The sequence below is a fragment of the Excalfactoria chinensis genome, chromosome 12 (genome assembly GCF_039878825.1).
Source record: "Excalfactoria chinensis isolate bCotChi1 chromosome 12, bCotChi1.hap2, whole genome shotgun sequence".
Lineage (NCBI taxonomy): Eukaryota > Metazoa > Chordata > Aves > Galliformes > Phasianidae > Excalfactoria > Excalfactoria chinensis.
The window spans coordinates 8433951-8453138 of NC_092836.1; the positions used below are offsets into that span (position 1 = coordinate 8433951).

At 43.4% G+C, this 19188-nt stretch overlaps 1 protein-coding gene across 1 annotated transcript in view; it reads left to right on the forward strand.

Moving 5' to 3' along the window:
* The window catches only part of ARIH2 (ariadne RBR E3 ubiquitin protein ligase 2), a 31301-nt gene that overhangs the window by 7926 nt on the left and 4187 nt on the right, over positions 1-19188 (forward strand). Inside the window, exons 3-13 of the mRNA XM_072346999.1 lie at positions 7601-7668; positions 9029-9092; positions 10701-10848; positions 11518-11639; positions 12528-12637; positions 13386-13503; positions 14847-14897; positions 14992-15013; positions 16532-16683; positions 17762-17905; positions 18230-18298. Coding sequence (XP_072203100.1) covers positions 7601-7668; positions 9029-9092; positions 10701-10848; positions 11518-11639; positions 12528-12637; positions 13386-13503; positions 14847-14897; positions 14992-15013; positions 16532-16683; positions 17762-17905; positions 18230-18298 — 1068 coding nt within the window. The remainder of the gene's footprint in view (positions 1-7600; positions 7669-9028; positions 9093-10700; positions 10849-11517; positions 11640-12527; positions 12638-13385; positions 13504-14846; positions 14898-14991; positions 15014-16531; positions 16684-17761; positions 17906-18229; positions 18299-19188) is intronic.

The following is a 19188-nucleotide window of genomic DNA, read 5'->3' on the forward strand; positions in this document are numbered from 1 at the left end:
TTTGTCTGGACCCTGTCCTCTGAAGAATAAAATTGATAGATAGGAGAAAGTATTCCATGTCATGACACAGCACTGGATCTACTAATCTGTGTTATCACTGCTGATCTTTCAGCATTAAACTTGCCTTTCCGCATGTTCTTGCTCACTTATTGATGTTGTACACTTTTAATACAACCAAATTAGCATTTGCTCATAAAAACACAGCCCTTTCAAACTCTTCCACGCGCTCAGATTGTGCTGACGCTGAGCAGTCAGTTTGTAGAGCTGCTTGGTGAATGCTGGCAGCCATCCCTCTCAAATACCATCTTTAGCAGAGCCAGAGTCATGTGCATGCAGATTGGCAGCCAGTACGAGCAGCTCTACCCAGAGGAGCTGGCTCTCTCCGAATGCCTGTGTGATGTGATTGCAAAAAGTCTGCGAAGAGCAAGATGTCAGATGAGTAATTTCTGCCTCCCCGTGTCATGGTGCCAACCAGAACCGTGTGTGTTGTGCAAGGTGCTCATCTGAGACAGCCTGTGATGTTGCGTAGTTGTCGTTTTTGACACCATAATGACTTAATGGAACTTGATATGCATTGTAAAATGGCAATCACAAGAGACTAAGCCGTACCTAAGTACATGAGATGTATTAAAGCTGAGATATTCAGATATGTGCTCATAGGAACAGAAAATACATGTTTGGTTAATGCCCATAAGAACCTAAGGATATGTGGGGTTGACCAAAATTGATAAATATTAATATATACAAGTAGAAAAATTAGGCAGTATTAAATATTGTGATAGATCCAGACAGTCACATGTGACTTCTCCACAAAAGCCACGGGGTGCTGTGTGGCAATGATAACATGCTACATCTGAGTGGTAAGGCACCACTGGTAAGGCCTAGATTAGCTGGGTTTCTGCCTGTACTGTATTCTGTGTTTTGATATCGAGAGAGAGTGGTGTGGGGTGTTAACCCTGGGGAACACATGGCTGAGAAGTGTTTCTGTCTTCTGTACCACTTTCTGCGCCCAGAAAGATCCTGGAAGTTCTGCTGTTGGAAAGCTGTGATATTAGCGGTCAGATTCACAATGCCTGTCTTTTAATGATGTAGTGAACTTCAAGAGGTTGTGAAGATGTTGGTAACTGTCCTCAGTGTGGACTTTATTTTTACTCCCAAGCACAGTAAGCTTCCTTAGGCTTCTGGTTGGCAAGATAAGGGTGCTGGAGGGCCTGGAGCTGTCAATACTTCATGCAGTCCTTTGAGGAGAGAAATTAGTTTTGTTCCCTGTTGCCCAGAAGTGCTGAAATTCTCAACTTGGTTGGAAAAATGAGCCACAAACATGGAGGGTGATTATAGCCCTCATGTTTCTTTGTGATTCACACCTAAAGTGTGTCTTACAGCCTGCATGGCGCTGCAGGGAGCCGGAAAGCTCCACACAGCTGCTAGTGAGTCTGATCTTGGTGGGAGGCAGAGGCAAGGCTTGAGTCACTAAGTATGGCTAAACAACCTTTCAGTAATTACTTCATGTTGCAATCTTACAGCTGGACAACATGATTGCAAGGAGTGGCACAATGCAGCTCAGTTCATTGCCAAATCTGTGTGCTGTGGCTATTATAGATGGCACAGTCGAAGTGAGCCAGTTTGTGTACTGTGAAACATTTCACAAAGCAGATGTTCCTCTTCTTCATCGTATAGCAAAAGAAAAGAAATGCCCTTGGAAGCTAGGATTAGTCCATAGAGGACTGTGTTACCTGGAGTCCAAGCAGGCTTACTCCAGTTACCCCTCTGTGTTCTCACCACATGTGTGCTGCCTTGTCTGTGTGCACACACCAGCACGTTACAGCTTGAGTTAGCTGCCCCATGGGCCATGCCCTCGGCTACTGCTCAAGCTTGTGTGGATTCAGGTTATTTATTACTTGTGCATCCTCTCAGTGGCCAGGAAGGATTTTCCACCCCTCCTGTATTTTGCTGGAAAGCCCCCAAACAAGGGCCAAGGTGGGTGCGCAGTGTGGCACATCGCTGGGGCTTTGCCTGGAAAGAAAGACTGCAGTGAGTGCAGCTGGGAGTCTTGTGTCAATCTGAACTGCATGTGCAGTCTTACAGCTTTCTTGCTACATTTCCTTCACTCTAAATCTTTCAAAGAAATCTCGTAGCTATTTTGTAATAATGCCTTCTGGCATGCTGTCTTGCTTAAATCTTTAATTTACTTCTGAATCTCCTCAGGAAGAATAGCCTAACAGCTTGAGAAATACGTATGTGGAGATTTCCTAGCTGAGTCCTGCTGATCCTGCTTGCTGGCAGCTGAAATTCTCACTGTCCTCCATAGGAGAACAGATGGATTAGAGCCATGTGTAATTGTGGAGCAGGACTTGGAGTTTAACCTGAGATCTCCTCTCTTCAGTATGTCGTGCACTGACAGCGGTGTGAGTCTTCTGCAATAACACTGGTGGTGTTTCTCATTCCCAAACTGCTCTCTGCCTCCTAAATATGACTCTAGTGTTGTGGGCTGACACCAGGTCTGTGTGCGCCTGAGGGCGAGTGAAGCAGGGCTGATGCGTTGCTGTGTATAGGGACCTGCCAGGGTCTCCAAATTGCATCTCTTTCACCAGTGCAGCCTGCCTGTCAGCAGAGGGACCAAAACGTCAGACAAATTCTAAGCAATGCTGTGAATGATATTTAAAGAGAAATGACTTTTTCTCGTGTTTTTTAACCATGACTGAACACGTAAATCTTTGGGCAGGGCATCTGATTGTTTTGTTGTAACTTGGTCTTTTTTCCTGTGTATCAATTTGAGTTCTGTTTTGAAAACAGCATTCTAATGCCAGAAACTTGTGGTGGTTAGAAGGGACTTTGCAACAAGCCTTTGAGCACGTCTAGTGCTTACAGCAGCTGGTGGCCGTGGCAGCCCAAGCCCTGCAGCCTTGAGACTTTCCTGCCAGGATTGCGCATTGGAAGCCTGCTTAAAACAGCAATGGATAAAACAAAGATGAAAATGTGGTCTAAAATAAAGCTTTTTGGTTGGCTCTTTTTGTTTCTTCTTGATTCCTAATAGTTCTGCAGTTTTATGAGAAATCCTCCAATAAAAACAGGGTAGTCAAACAGTTTTTTCCAGCTGGGCATGGACGGAGTTGGATCTCCTTTCCACGTGAGGTACAAGTGCCAAATAGTATTTCTTTTCCATTTTGTGGGTCACTTCCTTTACTTCAGTATCATTAAGTGAACTGTGTGTGAAGGTATTCTTTTCTCCAACAACACTCCATTCAAAGTCGATTCTTTCTGAGGTGTTACTGTTCTGCTCCCTGTCAGCTCAGTTGAGTCTCCTCTATTTTTCCCATCACAGCTCACCAACAGCGACGATTTCAGAAGCTCTTGCTCTGTTCTTGCTTTCCTAAAGACTTGAGTGTGTTTTTAGAAGTTCTGATGCAACTTAACATTTTCATAATTTCTTCCTTTTCTTGTAGACCTAACGGAAAACTCTATTTCTGGATTAGAAGAAATGCTTCTCAAGATTAATCCTATTTGCTTAGCTGTATTTGTATAAAAACCTTTGGCAGTGGGGAGCATGAGAAATAGAAATAGCATTTCTTTGTGCCAGGGAAGTGTTCATCATGGCCAGGCATTTCAGTGCAGCCTTGGTTTAACATGAACTGTCAGCTTGATGCAAAGCCAGGGGGTGTCAGCTCCAGCAGCTTATCGTACCACCAACTCGTTCTGATCTGACTCTCTATGAGAATCATGTGAGGATGTTTTGTTTTAGGGTTCCTGATACCCAAGTTCTGCAAAAGTGTGGATTGAAACAGGCTTCCAAAAATAAAAAAAAAATTTAAAAAATAGGCCACTTCTTGGAGAAAAGTGAAATGAGCTCATGAGATATGCATGCTACATCAATATGCATGAGCCACCTCTGTAGAATATAAGCTCTACAAAAGATGGTGTTTTTTTAGCTTTTAGGAAACATTTCTGTCTGAATGAGCGGCTGTCAAAATGACGTGGTTGAAAAGCTTTTCTTCTGTAGGGAGATGAAACTCCAGCTCTTCAAATAACAGCTTATCAGGGAAGCACGTTGAGGCATAGCTGTCCTTGTGCTTTCCAGACCCAGCAAGGTACCTGCAGAGCTTCTTTGCAAATCCTTTTGATCTTGTCTTGTCCAAGAGAGCTGCGCTGTTTCTCATACTTCCGAAGCGTGAGAATTGTGCTTATCTTGGAGAGTACAGACCCCGGGAGGTTGTTCTCGAGACAGAAAAATCACTATTCTCTACTTCAAAAAAACCAAATGGACGTGTTTAATGGGATGATGTTTCTTCTTTGTTCTGCTTTCTAATTTTATCCAGCACAACGTAAGTTTTTCTGACTTCTTTTATAACTGGAAGACTTCCTTTTAAGGCAGAGCAGCTTCCTCTTGGCACTCTTCCTATCGTTCCTGACACTGCGGAAAAGGTTTCTGAAGTGACCACGTTCCTCTTGGAAGGTGAAATTGGATGATGTGCTGCCCAGCCAGCCTCAGTTTCAAATTTCTGCCCACTCTGGATGCAGGGAAAGAAGCCTGGTCTCAAATTTTTCTTTGAATTTTCTCCAAGTTTGGTTTCTGTCTGAGCTGATGTGCCATCAGGTTGGTCTCTGTAATAGTGAGAAAATGAGCAAATGCTGAGTAAAGGAAGGATAATCTTTCTTCTTGGAGACTGTGGTCAAGCATTGAAACATGCTGCCCAGGGCGGTGGTGGAGTCCTCATGGCAGGAGGTGCTTAAGAGCCACATGGATGCGGTACTGGGGGACATGGGGCAGTGATGGGGCTTGATGATCTTGAAGTTCTTTGCGAATGTAAAAGGTTATATGATAGATGATTCAAAATAAAAACAACAGGATTATCATCTGATTTCAAGTTATGAAGTTATGTAGAAGCACTGCCACAGTTCTGCTGTTGCCAACAAAAGCTAAACCAGAAGCGCAGCATCTAGAATGCATTGCTTTCTACACTGGGGTCCATAGATGTGCTTCTCTGTAATGGCCTGCTGCCAGTAGAACACTGAGTGCGCCGTCCCATGGCTTTCTTGTGCCTTCTGAAAAGAGAGCAGAGAGGTGTAAACAAAGTGAGTTTTTCAGAGGTAACTTTTTCAGTTTGTTTTGTGTCTGAGATGAGGCATTACTGTTCTTGGATAATGCTAAAACTCTCATACACATAACACTCTCCCCCAGCTGCTGATAGGGGATCACAGCTCTATCTGAAATGCTTTATAAGTTCGAGGTCTTTCACTGTATAAACCTTCTGACTGTCCAGGAAATGCTTTACTGTTAAAAAAACTACTTTTCTTATGCTTGTTTTCTTCAGTATTTCCACACATCTGCAGTCTGAATTATCAGCTTTGTTGGTGAGCAGGATATAGGCTGTCTTGTGGTGAGACTCCACCTGCTGTAATCAGCAGGCAGAGCCCAGCCTCATACGTTACCTGTTCCTCTTCCATCTGTCTTCAGTGTGCAAGAACAAGTCCTTCCATGCCAAACATGCTCTGGGACTTACTGTTTGCAAGGTCTCCTGTGCTTCAGGGAGAAAGCACCAAAATCCTGTGCTTGGGGGCTTTTGTGAAACTGGACTTGCATCACTAACATGGCTTTTGTTCTTGCGTACTTTTATGATGCAAGCAATAAAATGAGCATTACAGCTGGTCTGGTCAGGGCTTGTATGTAGAGCAAATTTGGAGTGGTCACAGAAGCTTTATTCTTTGTCCCTGACTAAGAACAAACGAATGCACGGTTGGGAAGCAGACTTTGGCTGCTGGGAGGAGTTGGGTTCACAGGCAGGGTCAGAAGGGAATTTCTTTGTTATAGGGCTTCTCTGAACAAAGAGAAATAGCTTTGCAGAATCCTTGCTCTTGATTTAGAATTTCTTCAGAGATAGACTGCCTCTGGATCTGTTAACCTGGCATCCTTCTAGAATATTATTTCTTTGTCTCGCTGAGCAGTTTGATTCAAAAACATTTCACTGTTAGGCTAGTTTGTTAGATGTAAGGAGCGAATGTTAGTGTTTGTATTTATAATTTCTCATTCTCAGAAGAACTTGTTAATTACCACATTGTCTGGGAACAAACAGCTCTGTACATTGTTCATGCAGTTGTGATGGTGTACCTCAGGCTGTGAAAATGCAACTGAAAAATACTCATTTCCATGTGTTACAGATGAACTTCCCATTAAAGTCTGGTGTTCTTATTTGTTTGTTTGCTTTTGTCAGGATGGTTGTTCTTACTGCTACTGGGAAGTCATTCAGATACTATTGGGGAGTGATTCATTAGCATGTGGTCTGCATTTGCAGGAAGCCAGTCCTGTGGAGACCACATTGCTGATGCTTTCCACTGAGCAGAGCTAGCCTGCTGGCTGCAGAAAGGTGCCCGGCTGCCCTGCTCTCCTCACAGCAGCACCCAGCTGTCTCCTCAGGACGCTCCCCCTCCAACCTTCTGACATTGACAGGTGCCAGTGCAGGGTCGGGGCCGTATCTGATGGCAGGAATAGATAGGTCAGTTGTGCTGTGCTGTGAAACTGCACCTCTTCGATGGGTTGGTTTTAGAAGGGTAATGGATATCTTGTAGTAGGTGAGCAGAGCCTGTTTTGTAGGAGCAAGCACAGCTTGTTTTCCTTCCAGGGCTGTGCAGGAGTCATTGTGTGGCTGTTACCAACCTGTCAAGATTCCATGATTCACCTGCAGTGGGATTCAAGATGGCTTATGGCTTCTCAGCTGGTGATTGGGACTGACAGCTTGTCAAAACAAGCAAACAAAGATCTCTTCCTGCAGCTGGGACAGAAGTGATGTTTTCTGTATGTGCAGCAGATGGATGCTGTGATGACAGCTTTTCTTGGAGCAGGGGAGGCAGAGCTCCATGAGGGTCACTGAGGCACAAGGGGTCCAAAGGCCAATTTTCTTCTGAAGTAAACTAATAGATAGAACCAAAGAGGAGCTTGTTCACTTTCACCCTTGTAACATGATTTCTTATGTTGTGTTGCAGTATTTTAGAATGCTCAGGTGCTTCTGGCTGGCACAGTCTGTGCTAATGCTTACCAGGAGCCCACGTAATGTAAGCCAGTTGGCATGGAAATAGTCCCTACCAGAGGATATTTCCATCTTCCTAGTCCATTCTGGTGTATAATGACTTTTTCTATAATGAAAGTTTGGGGGGAAAAAAATAGAGAGAGAGAGAGAGAGAGAGAACTTTTTTTCCCTACCCGCTGCCATCACAGCATATGCATGCTTGCAGTTTGTTGCTGCTTCTCCAGCTCTGAGCGGTGTCAGCTGCACTGCGCTGAGCGAGGACCTGATCCCAGCCCGCCTGGTCCCATCGAGGGGGGGCTGCAGCCAAGGGCTGTGTGTTGGACTCCCAGCAGCTGTTCAGTTCATCCTTGATTCCTTTCTTGTGGTGCTGTTGTGGTGAAGTGTGTCAGCAGTTACTTTGGGTACATCCATGCCTCGTTCCAACTTGGTGCACTGGCTGTAAAAACTACATCTAGTGGTTTAATGGGAATGGAGTATCGCTATTTTGCTGTCTGCACAATTCATTAGTCTTATATGAAAATTGCGGCCTTAAGCAAAAGTTTGTCCTCAAAATATGCTTCACTTTTTGTTTTTTCACTTAGGTATCACACGCTGTTGCAAAGCTTGTGTTAGTTAGTTTCCACTGGCAAATCTCAGAGATTCTGGAAAGGTAAGTAACCTTATTTATTCTGTGCTTTGCGCCTTTCCCTCTCTCTGCAAGAATGCTTAGGGTGTCCCGTAGTGTATTTTGACAAGTGTCTTTGAACCTGAAAGCAGGACACACGGGCATGGCAGGGAGCAGAGGAGGAATGCTGTTTTCTGAGGCTGTACTGCCTGCAGAGAATTTGTAAATAAGGAGGGGGTGCTGTCAGCAAACGTCTTTCAGTCCAAGGAATTATTGACAGGCTGGAAACCCGCTGATGTGCTGAGCTTAAACAACGAGCTAGCAGACTGAGAGTGCTGCTATATTTATTTAGAAGATACAGAGATAACGTATGGTCTGTTTTGAACATATGATCTGTAAATCATAAAGCAGCACTGAATGTACAATTTATTAATGCATTTGCTTTGAGGTTTTTGTTCCTTCTGAACGTGATGTTTTTTCCCAAGCTGAATAGCATTTGGAGAGCAGCAGCAGGTGCTGTGAGAGAACTGTTGAGTTCAGCCCCTTTGTTGCTTGGGCAGCGTCACACCGCAGTGAAATCCTTCAGCTGATTTCAAAAGGAGAGTTCAGACTCTGCCCAGATATACACGGGAAGTGTGTCAGGAGGCACTGCTGTCTGGCAGCCCCTCCTTGAAAGTACTGGCTCAGAGCTGAACATTGTCTGAAAATAGAGAGCACATCAGGCTGACTCATTCTGCTGTGCCATTTTTGGCCCCGCTAGCCACCAACTTCATCCAGACAACATATGGGAAATGCATCTTATGTATGGATGTTGTTGCAGCATCTCTGGTAACTGACTTGTTCGTTTGTATGCATCATGTGAGAGCTTTTCTCCAGGGAGTGTGGAGAGTGAGATTCCTGCACAGCAGTCAGGGTGATTCTGCAGGTTCACTAACAGGATTTAGACAGGAGAAAGTACAGGGTAGGGCTTACCTCTGCAACAGTGACTTTGCAAGTTGTTCTCCCGTTGATCTGGTCTTCAAACTTCTGTCTTGGTATGAAGCAGCATTATCAAATTACAGCCTAGTCATACCTCTGATGCAGCTTTGTATCCTTGAATTTGCTGGTGGTTTCTTTACTGGAGGTTGCTCTGTGATAGCAGTCACAAACAGTAGGATGTGTTTAAGGCTGCTGACAGCTTCATATACCTAAAAGGTGATAATCTGTCATAAAGTAAATATTTAGCTATATAGCAGACTATATAGCTATATATATAACTATAAAGTGAGACCTATGAAGGGTAACTTGATTTTACAAAGGAATAGGAGACAGGCAGGAGCCTCACTAAAGCACGTTATCATGGTAATGGAACAGCGCAAAATATATTCAGAAATGGATTTGATCATTCCTTTAATTGTCTTTTCAGGCACAAGTCTAATGCTGCCCAGTTGCTAGTAGAAGCACGAGTTCAGCCCAACTCATCCAAACATGTAAGTATGCTAACTACTTCGGTCTGTTCCCCTTGGCAGAGAAACCTCTCACCCACCTCATTGGAGGTCTGCATTACTGATGGGTCTGTCCCATGTTAACTCTCTGCAAACTCAAGGTCCTACACCCTAAATCTGTGTGGGGTTGACTTTTTAAAGGGTACTGCTCTGCTTGGGCCAAATCTCCCTGTGGTGTTCTGGCTGAGCCAAGCAGTAGCAATACTTGAACCAAGGTTTGCCTTTTTCAGCTGGGGCTGTGGGTTCCTTGAATACTTTTTTTTTTCCTTTAGATAGGAAAATTCTCTTATATATAATATATATATATATTAAGATCTGTCTGTATGTGCTATGGCAAGCTGCTCTGTGGTTCAGCTCCTAATGCAGAATGCTGATATTTCTGGGGAGTTCTTTGGGGTGCCTGCTTATTACGGGGTATCTGGCCTGTATAGATAGAGAAACTATCATGGTAAGCTCAGAGAGACAGCTTTCAAAGTTTTGAAGTAGTGTGCTTGCACCTGAGCAGTTGATCTGGCCAATCAACACAGTTGCCAACTTGAGGAATCCTGTTTTGGTCTGCTTAGAGCAAAGTTGCTCTATTTCCTTTTCATGTGGACATGCCACAAAACAAGCTTTACTGCTCATGTGGCTGGGTGGGTGCTGATGCTGCTGCATCCCTGGCACGGAGAGCTACTCATGCAAGCTCACTGCTGTCTCACTAGCTTCTCAAAGGGTAACACAGGTTTAACTAGATGAAAAGCGATTGGATGATTTCTCTGTGAAAGGGGAAATAAAAGCTCAAACTCCTGCAAACAGCATTGTAGAACCTCACTTTTGATAATGCCGTGCTAGACAGTCTTTCAGGTCCCAAGGGTGAGCCAAAATGTGTGAGAGGCTGTATCTCTTGTTCAGGAGTTAGTTCTGCACTACCCACAGAGAGACCAGACAGCTTCCCAGTGAAAGAGTAGTAAGATTGAGTGCGACTTGAAACAATCCCTCACATCTTTTTCAGCTGAAGGGATGGAGCCTATTCTGCCAAATGTAGCATAGGCAGAAGTTAAGTGATACAAGAAAATCCCTGAACTTTCCATAAACAACCTTTTCTTTATACATGCAATGCCTTTATTGGTGTCTCAAATATGATACCCAAAATTATAGTCAAGTAGAAAGACATTGCTAAGCCTGCTTCCAGCTATTACTTCTCTCCCAGGCCTGTGGAACAGCTACTGAGTCCAACCCAGCTAACAACAAATCCCAGTAAATTCAAGGAAGGACTGAATGAAAAGGATGCACACAATGATGTATTTACTCGTTTTTCAAACAAGGAAGATGACAGAACTAGAAAAAACAAAGGTGAATTTTGGGTAGCACTAGGATGAAAGACAGGAGCTATTCAGCAACTGCTCATCTGTTGTGCTCCATGAGCTTGAAGAGGTTCATGAGAAGGGCTGACTGTTGGGACAGTGCAGCACACCAGTCACTTAGGAACCTGTTTTGTCTTGGAGCTCGTCTGAGACTGTTGTCACAGTGAAAGTGCTGCAAGTAACTGTGGATGAGGTGAGAATACTCAGAGCTGCACTTGCTTTCCCTGTAATGCTGATTTATCTCTCCCAGGCAATGGTACATTCCTCCCATCACTGCGCAGTGTGCATGCAGTTTGTCCGGAAGGAGAACTTGCTTTCTCTGGCTTGTCAGCACCAGTTCTGTCGCAGCTGCTGGGAGCAGCATTGTACAGTGCTTGTCAAGGATGGTGTCGGAGTTGGTAAGTTCAAGGCAGGTTTGGTAGTGGGTCTGTGTTTGACATCTTGGTTGCTCTGCAGGTAATGGTCTGAATTGTTCTAAAATATCTCAGTAATGAGAAAATGGAGCATGGAATGGATATTTGTGATAAATTTAGCTGTCTTACCTGAATCCCTAGTTGGTGTTGGCATACCATCTGAAAAGCCCTACTCCTGCCTAACAAAACCTGCAGTTCTATAGATCTGTTTGCTGCTCTTCTCCCCCTTGTGATCTCAAGAGTATGACTGTAACAAGTTAGAGATTGTACCTCTGTGATGCCTTGTTTTGTTGCCCTGGAAATTCCTGTGGATACAAACACCTGTTCCGTTTGTGTTGAGCAGAAGCCAGTGGTTGCCGGAGCCGGTTTGGGCTTCTCCTGGCCTGTCATTCTTGCTGGTATGACAGTAACATGCAGTTGAATCCTGGTTGAAACACTTACAGCTCCTGAATACATTTGTGCCCTATCATCTTTCAGTGAAGACAGTTGGGCTTCAGCTTTTCAGCAGCCCTGATACATTCAATTGATCTGTTCCACAGTTGTGTCCCTCTTGCTACAACAACAGATGGCACCTAGGAAACTGTTGAATGCTATCTCTGTGTCTGCTATTTAGTATACATTGCACTGTGCTGAGTTGTTGCCTTCCTTTCTCAGGGGTCTCCTGCATGGCTCAGGACTGCCTACTTCGCACACCCGAAGACTTTGTTTTTCCATTGCTGCCTAGTGAAGAGCTGAAAGACAAATACAGGCGCTACCTCTTCAGGGACTATGTGGAGGTACTGTCTTTCAGATTTAAAATACCCTGGATCAATTCATCAATGACTTGCAGAAATCTTGTTTGAAGTGTCTTGCATCTCTGATTAGAGATGCAGTGGCTACAATAAAATCGTCCTTCATAAGCATGATGTGACCGCTTCTGTAGGGCAGCCTCACTGATGAAATGCTCTAGCAGGTTGCCAAAGTAAATTCTTCTGTAAGGTCACCCAGGAACTTGATGGCTGGTTCTTGACTCTTTTCCTGAAGTAGAATTCTCAGAGTGTTTCAGCTGAGAATCTCAAACTTTGATCTGAGTTTTGATGTCCTCCTTGCTCTTAGGTAGATATTTTAGCTTCTGACAAATTAGTCTTTCACCACAGTGAAACCCAAATGGATTGGTTTGCTTAATATTTCATTTGAGATTTATTGAAATTAAGGCAGACAGATAAGATTACATTTGTAGGAAGTATTCTGGTGACTGAGAGCTAAAAGAAACAAGTATGAAAGAATGGTGTCATCTCTCTTCAATATGTAGAAGGAAACAGCCACCACAGAAAAGCAGCTGAGTACATTCTAGGTTATAAAATAAGCATGGGAAAAGAGCTCAAATAGAGTAAAAGTGTTCAGTGTCATCATGGGCTCACAGCCACGTGTGTTGCTGTGCTTACGTGGTCTATAGGCCTCCATTTGAACTCCCTGTTGTGATGAGCTGTAAGTAGCTAATACCATCTTTTTTAATGTGGGAAAGGTTTGGCTGTGCTGTTAGCCAAGATTCGGTAGCAGTTTTCAATACCTTTTCCAATAAGAAAACACTGTCTTGTGTGTTTTTATGGATAGGGTAGTTAGACTTGAAAAGATAATTCTCTTCTGCACCCTTTGCTGATTTTACCACCTTGGTGTGTTCACAGAGCCATTACCAGCTGCAGCTGTGCCCTGGTGCAGATTGCCCTATGGTCATACAGGTACAGGAGCCAAAAGCCCGGCGAGTGCAGTGCAATCGTTGCAATGAGGTCTTCTGGTAAGAAACAGAAAAGGTTAAAGATCATGGGGAAATTGCTGTCCTCAGAGCTACTCCGTTTGCTTGCCAATAGGTTCAGTGTGTGAAAGCATCTCAAATGCTTTGCTAAAATTGTTTGTAACTTGAGTTAACTTGAGTAACTGGACACGTAGTGTCTGACTTCTGCAGGTGGTCAGCCTTCCCCTTGCTCCCAAAACTCCTTGGGAGTTGGGTGTTATGACAATCAGGGAACACTGATCTTGAGTAATGAAGGAGTTAAAAATCTTCTTTTGTCCTTTGTTGGTTAGGTTACAAACTTGGGTAAAGCCAGACTGAGTGGTAAAGGTTCTGATAATGGATGCAGAGACCTTTAAGTTATTTGCTGGTCTGGTTGTTTTAGGCTTTTTACAGGTATTTAACACCAGAGTATCTGGTGTATTTTGAGACTGATGTGAGAATAAATTTTGACTAAATAACAGCACTACTGTTCCTGGTTGGCTTTCAAGTGTCCTTGGTCAGAGTGACCTTTATGTCAGAGAAGGACACTTCATTCATCCTGATGCTGGTTTCTGCACATGAGAATGGTGGTTTATTGGAGCTCTCACTATGCAGTGCTCAGCCTTCATTTTTCATTCTGCTAATACATTAATCCATTGGCATCCCTTGCCCTCACTCTGCCTCTGATTTTGGTCATCAGAAATACCTCAATTCTTGAGTTATTTCTGTGGAAATGGATATATAATGTTGTTGTTGTTTTTTTCCTGTTAAGCTTTAAGTGTCGGCAGATGTACCACGCACCCACAGACTGTGCTACCATCCGGAAATGGCTCACCAAATGTGCAGATGACTCCGAAACAGCCAACTACATCAGCGCTCACACTAAAGATGTAAGGACAAGTACCTGCATGTCTCTTCTCGTTCTCTAGTCCTACCTGGGGAGCAGGATACAGTTCTTTATATGTTTGGCATTTTCACAGGCTGTAAATTCTCACAGCTCTTTGGGGACTGTGTTATAACTGAATGCACTGGGAATGCAGACTGTCCATCTGCCCTCCTTCAGTAAGGACAGGATGGTGGTCTTGGTCCTTGTTCCAGGTCTTGCATGAGTGTCTTTGGAAACCAGTTGTGCTGCCCTCCCACGGGCAAAAGGCAGAATTGTGACTGCTTGGAAATAGACAGCAAAGGTGCATTTCAAATGGAGGGAGAGGGTGAAGTAAGCGCTGTTAGTGAACCCTAGTGGTGCTCAAGTCTCAATGTCTGTGTGGAGGAAGGTGAGGGAGATAAGGTCCTGATTTGGCAGTAACAACAAAAGAGGGTGGATGAATTCAATAAATTGTATGTTGAAGTACTTCTGGTACATTTAAGCCTGGGAAAAAGAAACAATTACATATTGCATACTCTATCTGTAGAAATATCTTTAAAGGTCACAGATGTATTTCTCCTTAATTAGCTGTTTGCAGGCTGGGGTTTTTAATGTCTTTTGGAGGATTTTGTGTCCCTGCTTCAAAACAGTTCTTAGTTGACTGGCATTTGTTTTTACTGTAAACAAATAGTAACAGTGACAGTGCTAATTAGGCACCAGCTTCAGTTGTGCTAGGAAAGTGAATACTTAGACTAGATATCCTGAGTATTATTATTTTCTTAGAGGGGTGTCAGCATGTGATGGCAGTTGTTCTGCTATGCATCTTTGTATATATAAGGCTCTTTTATATTCAGCATACATCTTGCCTGTCATTGAAATTTAAGAAGCAATAAAACTCACTTCTTTCTTTGTACTTTTGCAACCAGAACAATGTTCTGAACTCAACACTTGAGAGCATCAGAGGACCACTGCTGGAGCCAATAAGTGTGCAGCTCTCACTGTGGTCCTACAGATTCTCCTTTGCTAGTTGTCATCTGGTAGTGGCAGGATACAGAGCTGGTTATCTTGTAGTTTAAGTAGCTGTGGAAGCTACTGTCATATGTGGATTCATTTATGTGTCTGATCAACTGCTAATTGGTAACTCGGTGAGATTTTAGTTTTACAAGGTGTAACAGCAGCAAACTTGTTTTCTTGAGCAAGCAGTCTGGTGCTACTGTGTAATATTTGCATCTTTCTGCCTCCTTTCTAAATATTTTCATACATGCATATAAAAATAAACGCAGGTAGAATTGTCATGCAAACATTGTCATTCTCAGAAAGTCTGCTGGAGACAGAGTTGGGGTCTAACAAATGCTTCTGTTTCCCCAGTGTCCGAAGTGCAATATCTGTATTGAAAAGAATGGAGGCTGCAATCACATGGTGAGCAGTTCCCTGAACACATCAGATCTTCCTTGTTCTAAGCAGGAATTTTTTCCACTTTCCACTAACCAGTGCCTCCTGTCTTCTCTTTCAGCAATGCTCCAAATGCAAGCATGGTAAGTAGAATTTGGAAACAGTTTTCTCAGCAATGTGTTTTAGAGATGTTCTCTTTTTGTGTGTTATGAAGATGAATTGTGAACACTGACTGCAATGTTTTTCCCCTCATAAAGTGTGGACAGGGTATTAAATTACAAACCTGTGATAGCCTGTTTTTTTTCCCCCAGTGGCTGTGATTTTGATTAGGTTCTGATTTGGTGCTAGTTTAATTCCTTCTCCCTGACATCCATTCTATAGGAAAGTCTCCATCTCTGCCATAATACCGAGAGTGGAAAACATCCCACAGGAGGATATCAAATGTTTTCCTTGTAAATCTGCTGATTATCAGTTGGAGATACTGGCAGGTCTAAGTTATCTCCTCAGATCAGCTTAGGTCCTTCTGGTCACTGCTGGAAATAATTGAGACCCAACCAAGATTAAACTGCAGGAGCTGTGAATTTGTTCTGCATAACTTTCTCTAGTTGACTTCTTAGTCCACCCCTGTGCAATGGGCAGCCAGAATGTCTTTGGGCTATTTTGTGCTTCTCTAAAACAACAGCCTGTTCTTTTGTAGATCTTTTCATGGCAGAAATAATTCCTGTTGGCTTGAAGCAAAATAGTTTGTGTTCAGGCCCTGTATATTAAGTGTGCTGCTAGGAAATATTATATTATCAGAACCTTATTTGGATGATGATTAAAGATTGCTGTCCTCTCTCATTTCCTTTGCTTTGGGGTCCTCAGCAGCACTGGATGTGATTTGATGGAGCTCTGTGACAAGAGTGAGCAAGCAAGTGCCAAGGTACCATGGTGACTAGCGTTCAAGATGGCTGGTGAACTCTGGAAATGCCAATTTCAGTCCCTTAAAATGAGTGACACAAAAGTGATTATTATTTTAGCAACTTAATCTCCATCTTTTTTCCTTTCCAGCGAAACACTCACAGCCTCGCTCTGAAATCAGGAAACTGTTATGTGGGTTTTGCTATTGTTCTCTTTCCTCCACTTTCTTCCCAGTTCAGTGGCTTCTAACTTGAAGTGTCATTGACCACTGATATCTGAAGTCATCCAGGTAGTTTTCTCTTGGAGAGAGCTGAAGGCAGACTTTATTTGCATGAATTAATTCACTCTTGGATTTGATTGTTCATGTTTTATTCAACCAGAGATTCTCATGGTGCCGTATGCCAGCAGTGGGGTGGATGCAATTCACAAATAAGACAACAGCCTGCCTCTTCTTTAACCTGGAGTGACAGCCTGTGCAGAGCACAAGGTCTGTGCACTGGTCTTGGTGTACAGAATACAGCACTTAAAGGTTTACTTTCTGTAGTTGCACAGGAGGCTGCACAATGAAAATCTTCCAGACAGGCTGGTATTTTTGGCTCACTGTTGTGTTCCATTTTGCAAGATGATACAAAATGTATGTTTCTTGGCTTAGCAGAAATAATGAGAACAGATGAGCTATGTCTCCTGAAGCTTTTCTTTCTCAGAGTTATGGGTTGTTTTTTTTTCTATGCATCATAGTGGATTTTCACTGTTTTCTGCAGACTTCTGCTGGATGTGTCTGGGAGACTGGAAGACTCATGGCAGCGAGTACTACGAATGCAGTCGGTACAAAGAGAATCCTGATATTGTAAACCAGAGTCAGCAAGCACAGGCCAGGGAGGCCCTTAAGAAGTACTTGTTCTATTTTGAGAGGGTAGGAGACATCTCTTTGGCCAGAGCTGCTGTAGCTTTTTAATGCTCCCTGCCTGGTGCAAAGGTCATTGCCAGCAATCTCCATGCAAGAAACTGCCCAAAGAGAATCTGTGCTGAATTTTCAGGCCCTGTTCTTTCTTACTCTAAGTCCTGCCCTGTGGGTCCTGTTCAAACCAGTAACGTCATCCCCAAAGCAAATCATACTTGTTCCTGTGTTTCCTCGTGCTAGAGAAAATTGCTATTACCCGTGTGCTACTATACTGTTTATACTGTTTTCCTGCAGGCTGAGTGCTGCTGCAGTAGATAAATATTATTCCAATCATTTCCTTTCAGGACTGCAGAACTTGCAGTATATCTTCATAGAGACAAAGAATAAACTGTTACGTTCAAATTCCATTGACTGTAGCAAAGTTTTCCTAAAGGACCCAGAGCACTGGGTGCAACTTTAAAAAATGTGATTGCATAATTTGTAGGCACACAGATGTTCCAAAGCACCTGGACATACAGTGTGTTTCTAGAACAGCATCTCTAGAGGAGAATGTGATAGAAGTACAGTGCTGCTGCTTTTCAGTGCACTTGTTTCCCCATTAAAATGAATTTATTCTTTTTCATGCTGTGAGCCAGCTCTTGTGATAAAATAAATGTGTTCATTCTTGGCTTGCTAGACCAAACAGGCTTTGGGACATGGCTATGTTTACAATGTGCATGTGGATGTTGGAGTTCACTGAACCCACATTAGGTGTTAATTTCGACTCTTGCCCTTTCTATAGAAATTGTTTGAGTAGAGAAATCACCATTGCTATCTATCTTGTTGTACACAAGTCTCTGTGGGAACAGAGGGCATTCCCACTCTGAGGAGCTGGGTTTACTTCTTGCTCTTTCCTGCTGTCAGTCTGTTCTATGCAGCTTCCACTCCTTGCTGTTGGAGCTGCTGCCTTGCTGTTCTCTCCCACAGCATGTCTTGCCTTGCTGGACTCCTGCCCCACTTCAGTTTCCGCTTGCTAGAGCTTGTGATTTTACAGCAAAAGTATTCTGGTCTCATACCATTTTTTCTTTTCCCTTCTACCCGCCCTTTATAGTGGGAGAATCACAATAAAAGTTTGCAGCTGGAGGCACAGACATACCAACGAATCCAGGAGAAAATTCAGGAAAGAGTTATGAACAACTTGGGAACATGGATAGACTGGCAATACCTACAAAATGCTGCAAAACTACTTGCAAAGGTCGGTAGCTGTGGCTAGCAGCGAAGAGAATCTATGCATGTGAATGCTAATTTCACAGCACCTAGTGAGAGGAAGGGGACTTGGGGATTATGGGTATGTGAAACTGTACCTCTAGTCCAGGCCATGAACTAGGCAAAAATACCTGGAAGTGACCTCTGAGGAGTTAAAGTGTAACTGTGCGAATTCTACCAATGATGGGAAGCTGCACCATGAAGTGTCTAGGCATCCTTGTCAGAAGGTAGCATCTTTGTAATGGTTATGCAACTGTGCTGACTTTCAAAGTCTTAGACTTCTTTTCTCTTTCTTTTCCCTGGATCTCAACAGTGTCGTTACACTCTGCAGTACACATATCCATATGCCTACTACATGGAGTCTGGTCCCAGAAAGAAACTGGTAAGATATTTTGCTCTTTTTGTCCACTTACAGTTTGTCTGCTGGCGTGCTAGGCTGAATGAATAGCCAAGCATCCCCAGTCCAGAGCTTGTGTGTCTGAAATATGAATATTGAGTTTGGGGTAAGGACAGGACAAGATTGTGTGCCTTTGCATCTTTCTTTTTGCTTCAAACTGATCTGCTGCTCAATCATTATCTTCCTTTGGTAGCACTGCATTTTAATTAATAAGCACGTTATCCAAGAAGTTTTGAAGCTGAAAAATGTGAGTTTGTTCCTTGGTGGGACTATCACAGTGCTGTGGGCCATGTTTCCCATGAACTGCTGCTGGGGCATAGTTTTTCCAGCCTGGAATCAGCATGTAGCTTTGCCTTTGAATCTTACTGCAAGTTCCTTGCAAGCTTGAACTTTCTACAGGCCAGATAGGTCCAAAAACAGTCCTGAATTCATTGAATGTGTTGATTCTTTGATTCAGTAGTCAAGTAAAACCTGTTCTCCAATCTCTTCCCATAGCATGTATCTCAGGCTTTGGCCACATTTTCTTTTCTATTTGACTTGGCTGTTGGAACAAGTTACTGCTCCCAGCAGTGGTTAACAGTCCCTCAATTCTGCCTGCAGAGCTGCTCAGAAGAGCATTTCCTGACCTGCTTATTGACAAAGTAACCTGAGTTAGCAGATATGTATCACTTCAAGTGTTTCTGAACTGATATGATTAATTTTGAGTGATGCAGGTTGGGGAATGTTCGCACCAGGAGCCTCCTGCAGGGCATGTGTAGCTAGAGATGGATAGGGAGGAGGCACAAACATGCTCTTCTAGCTCTGCTGTTAGCAGAACATGTTTGTTTTCTCCTCAAGTGTAGCAGGTTGAACAAAGCTGTGTTCCACTAAGCTAA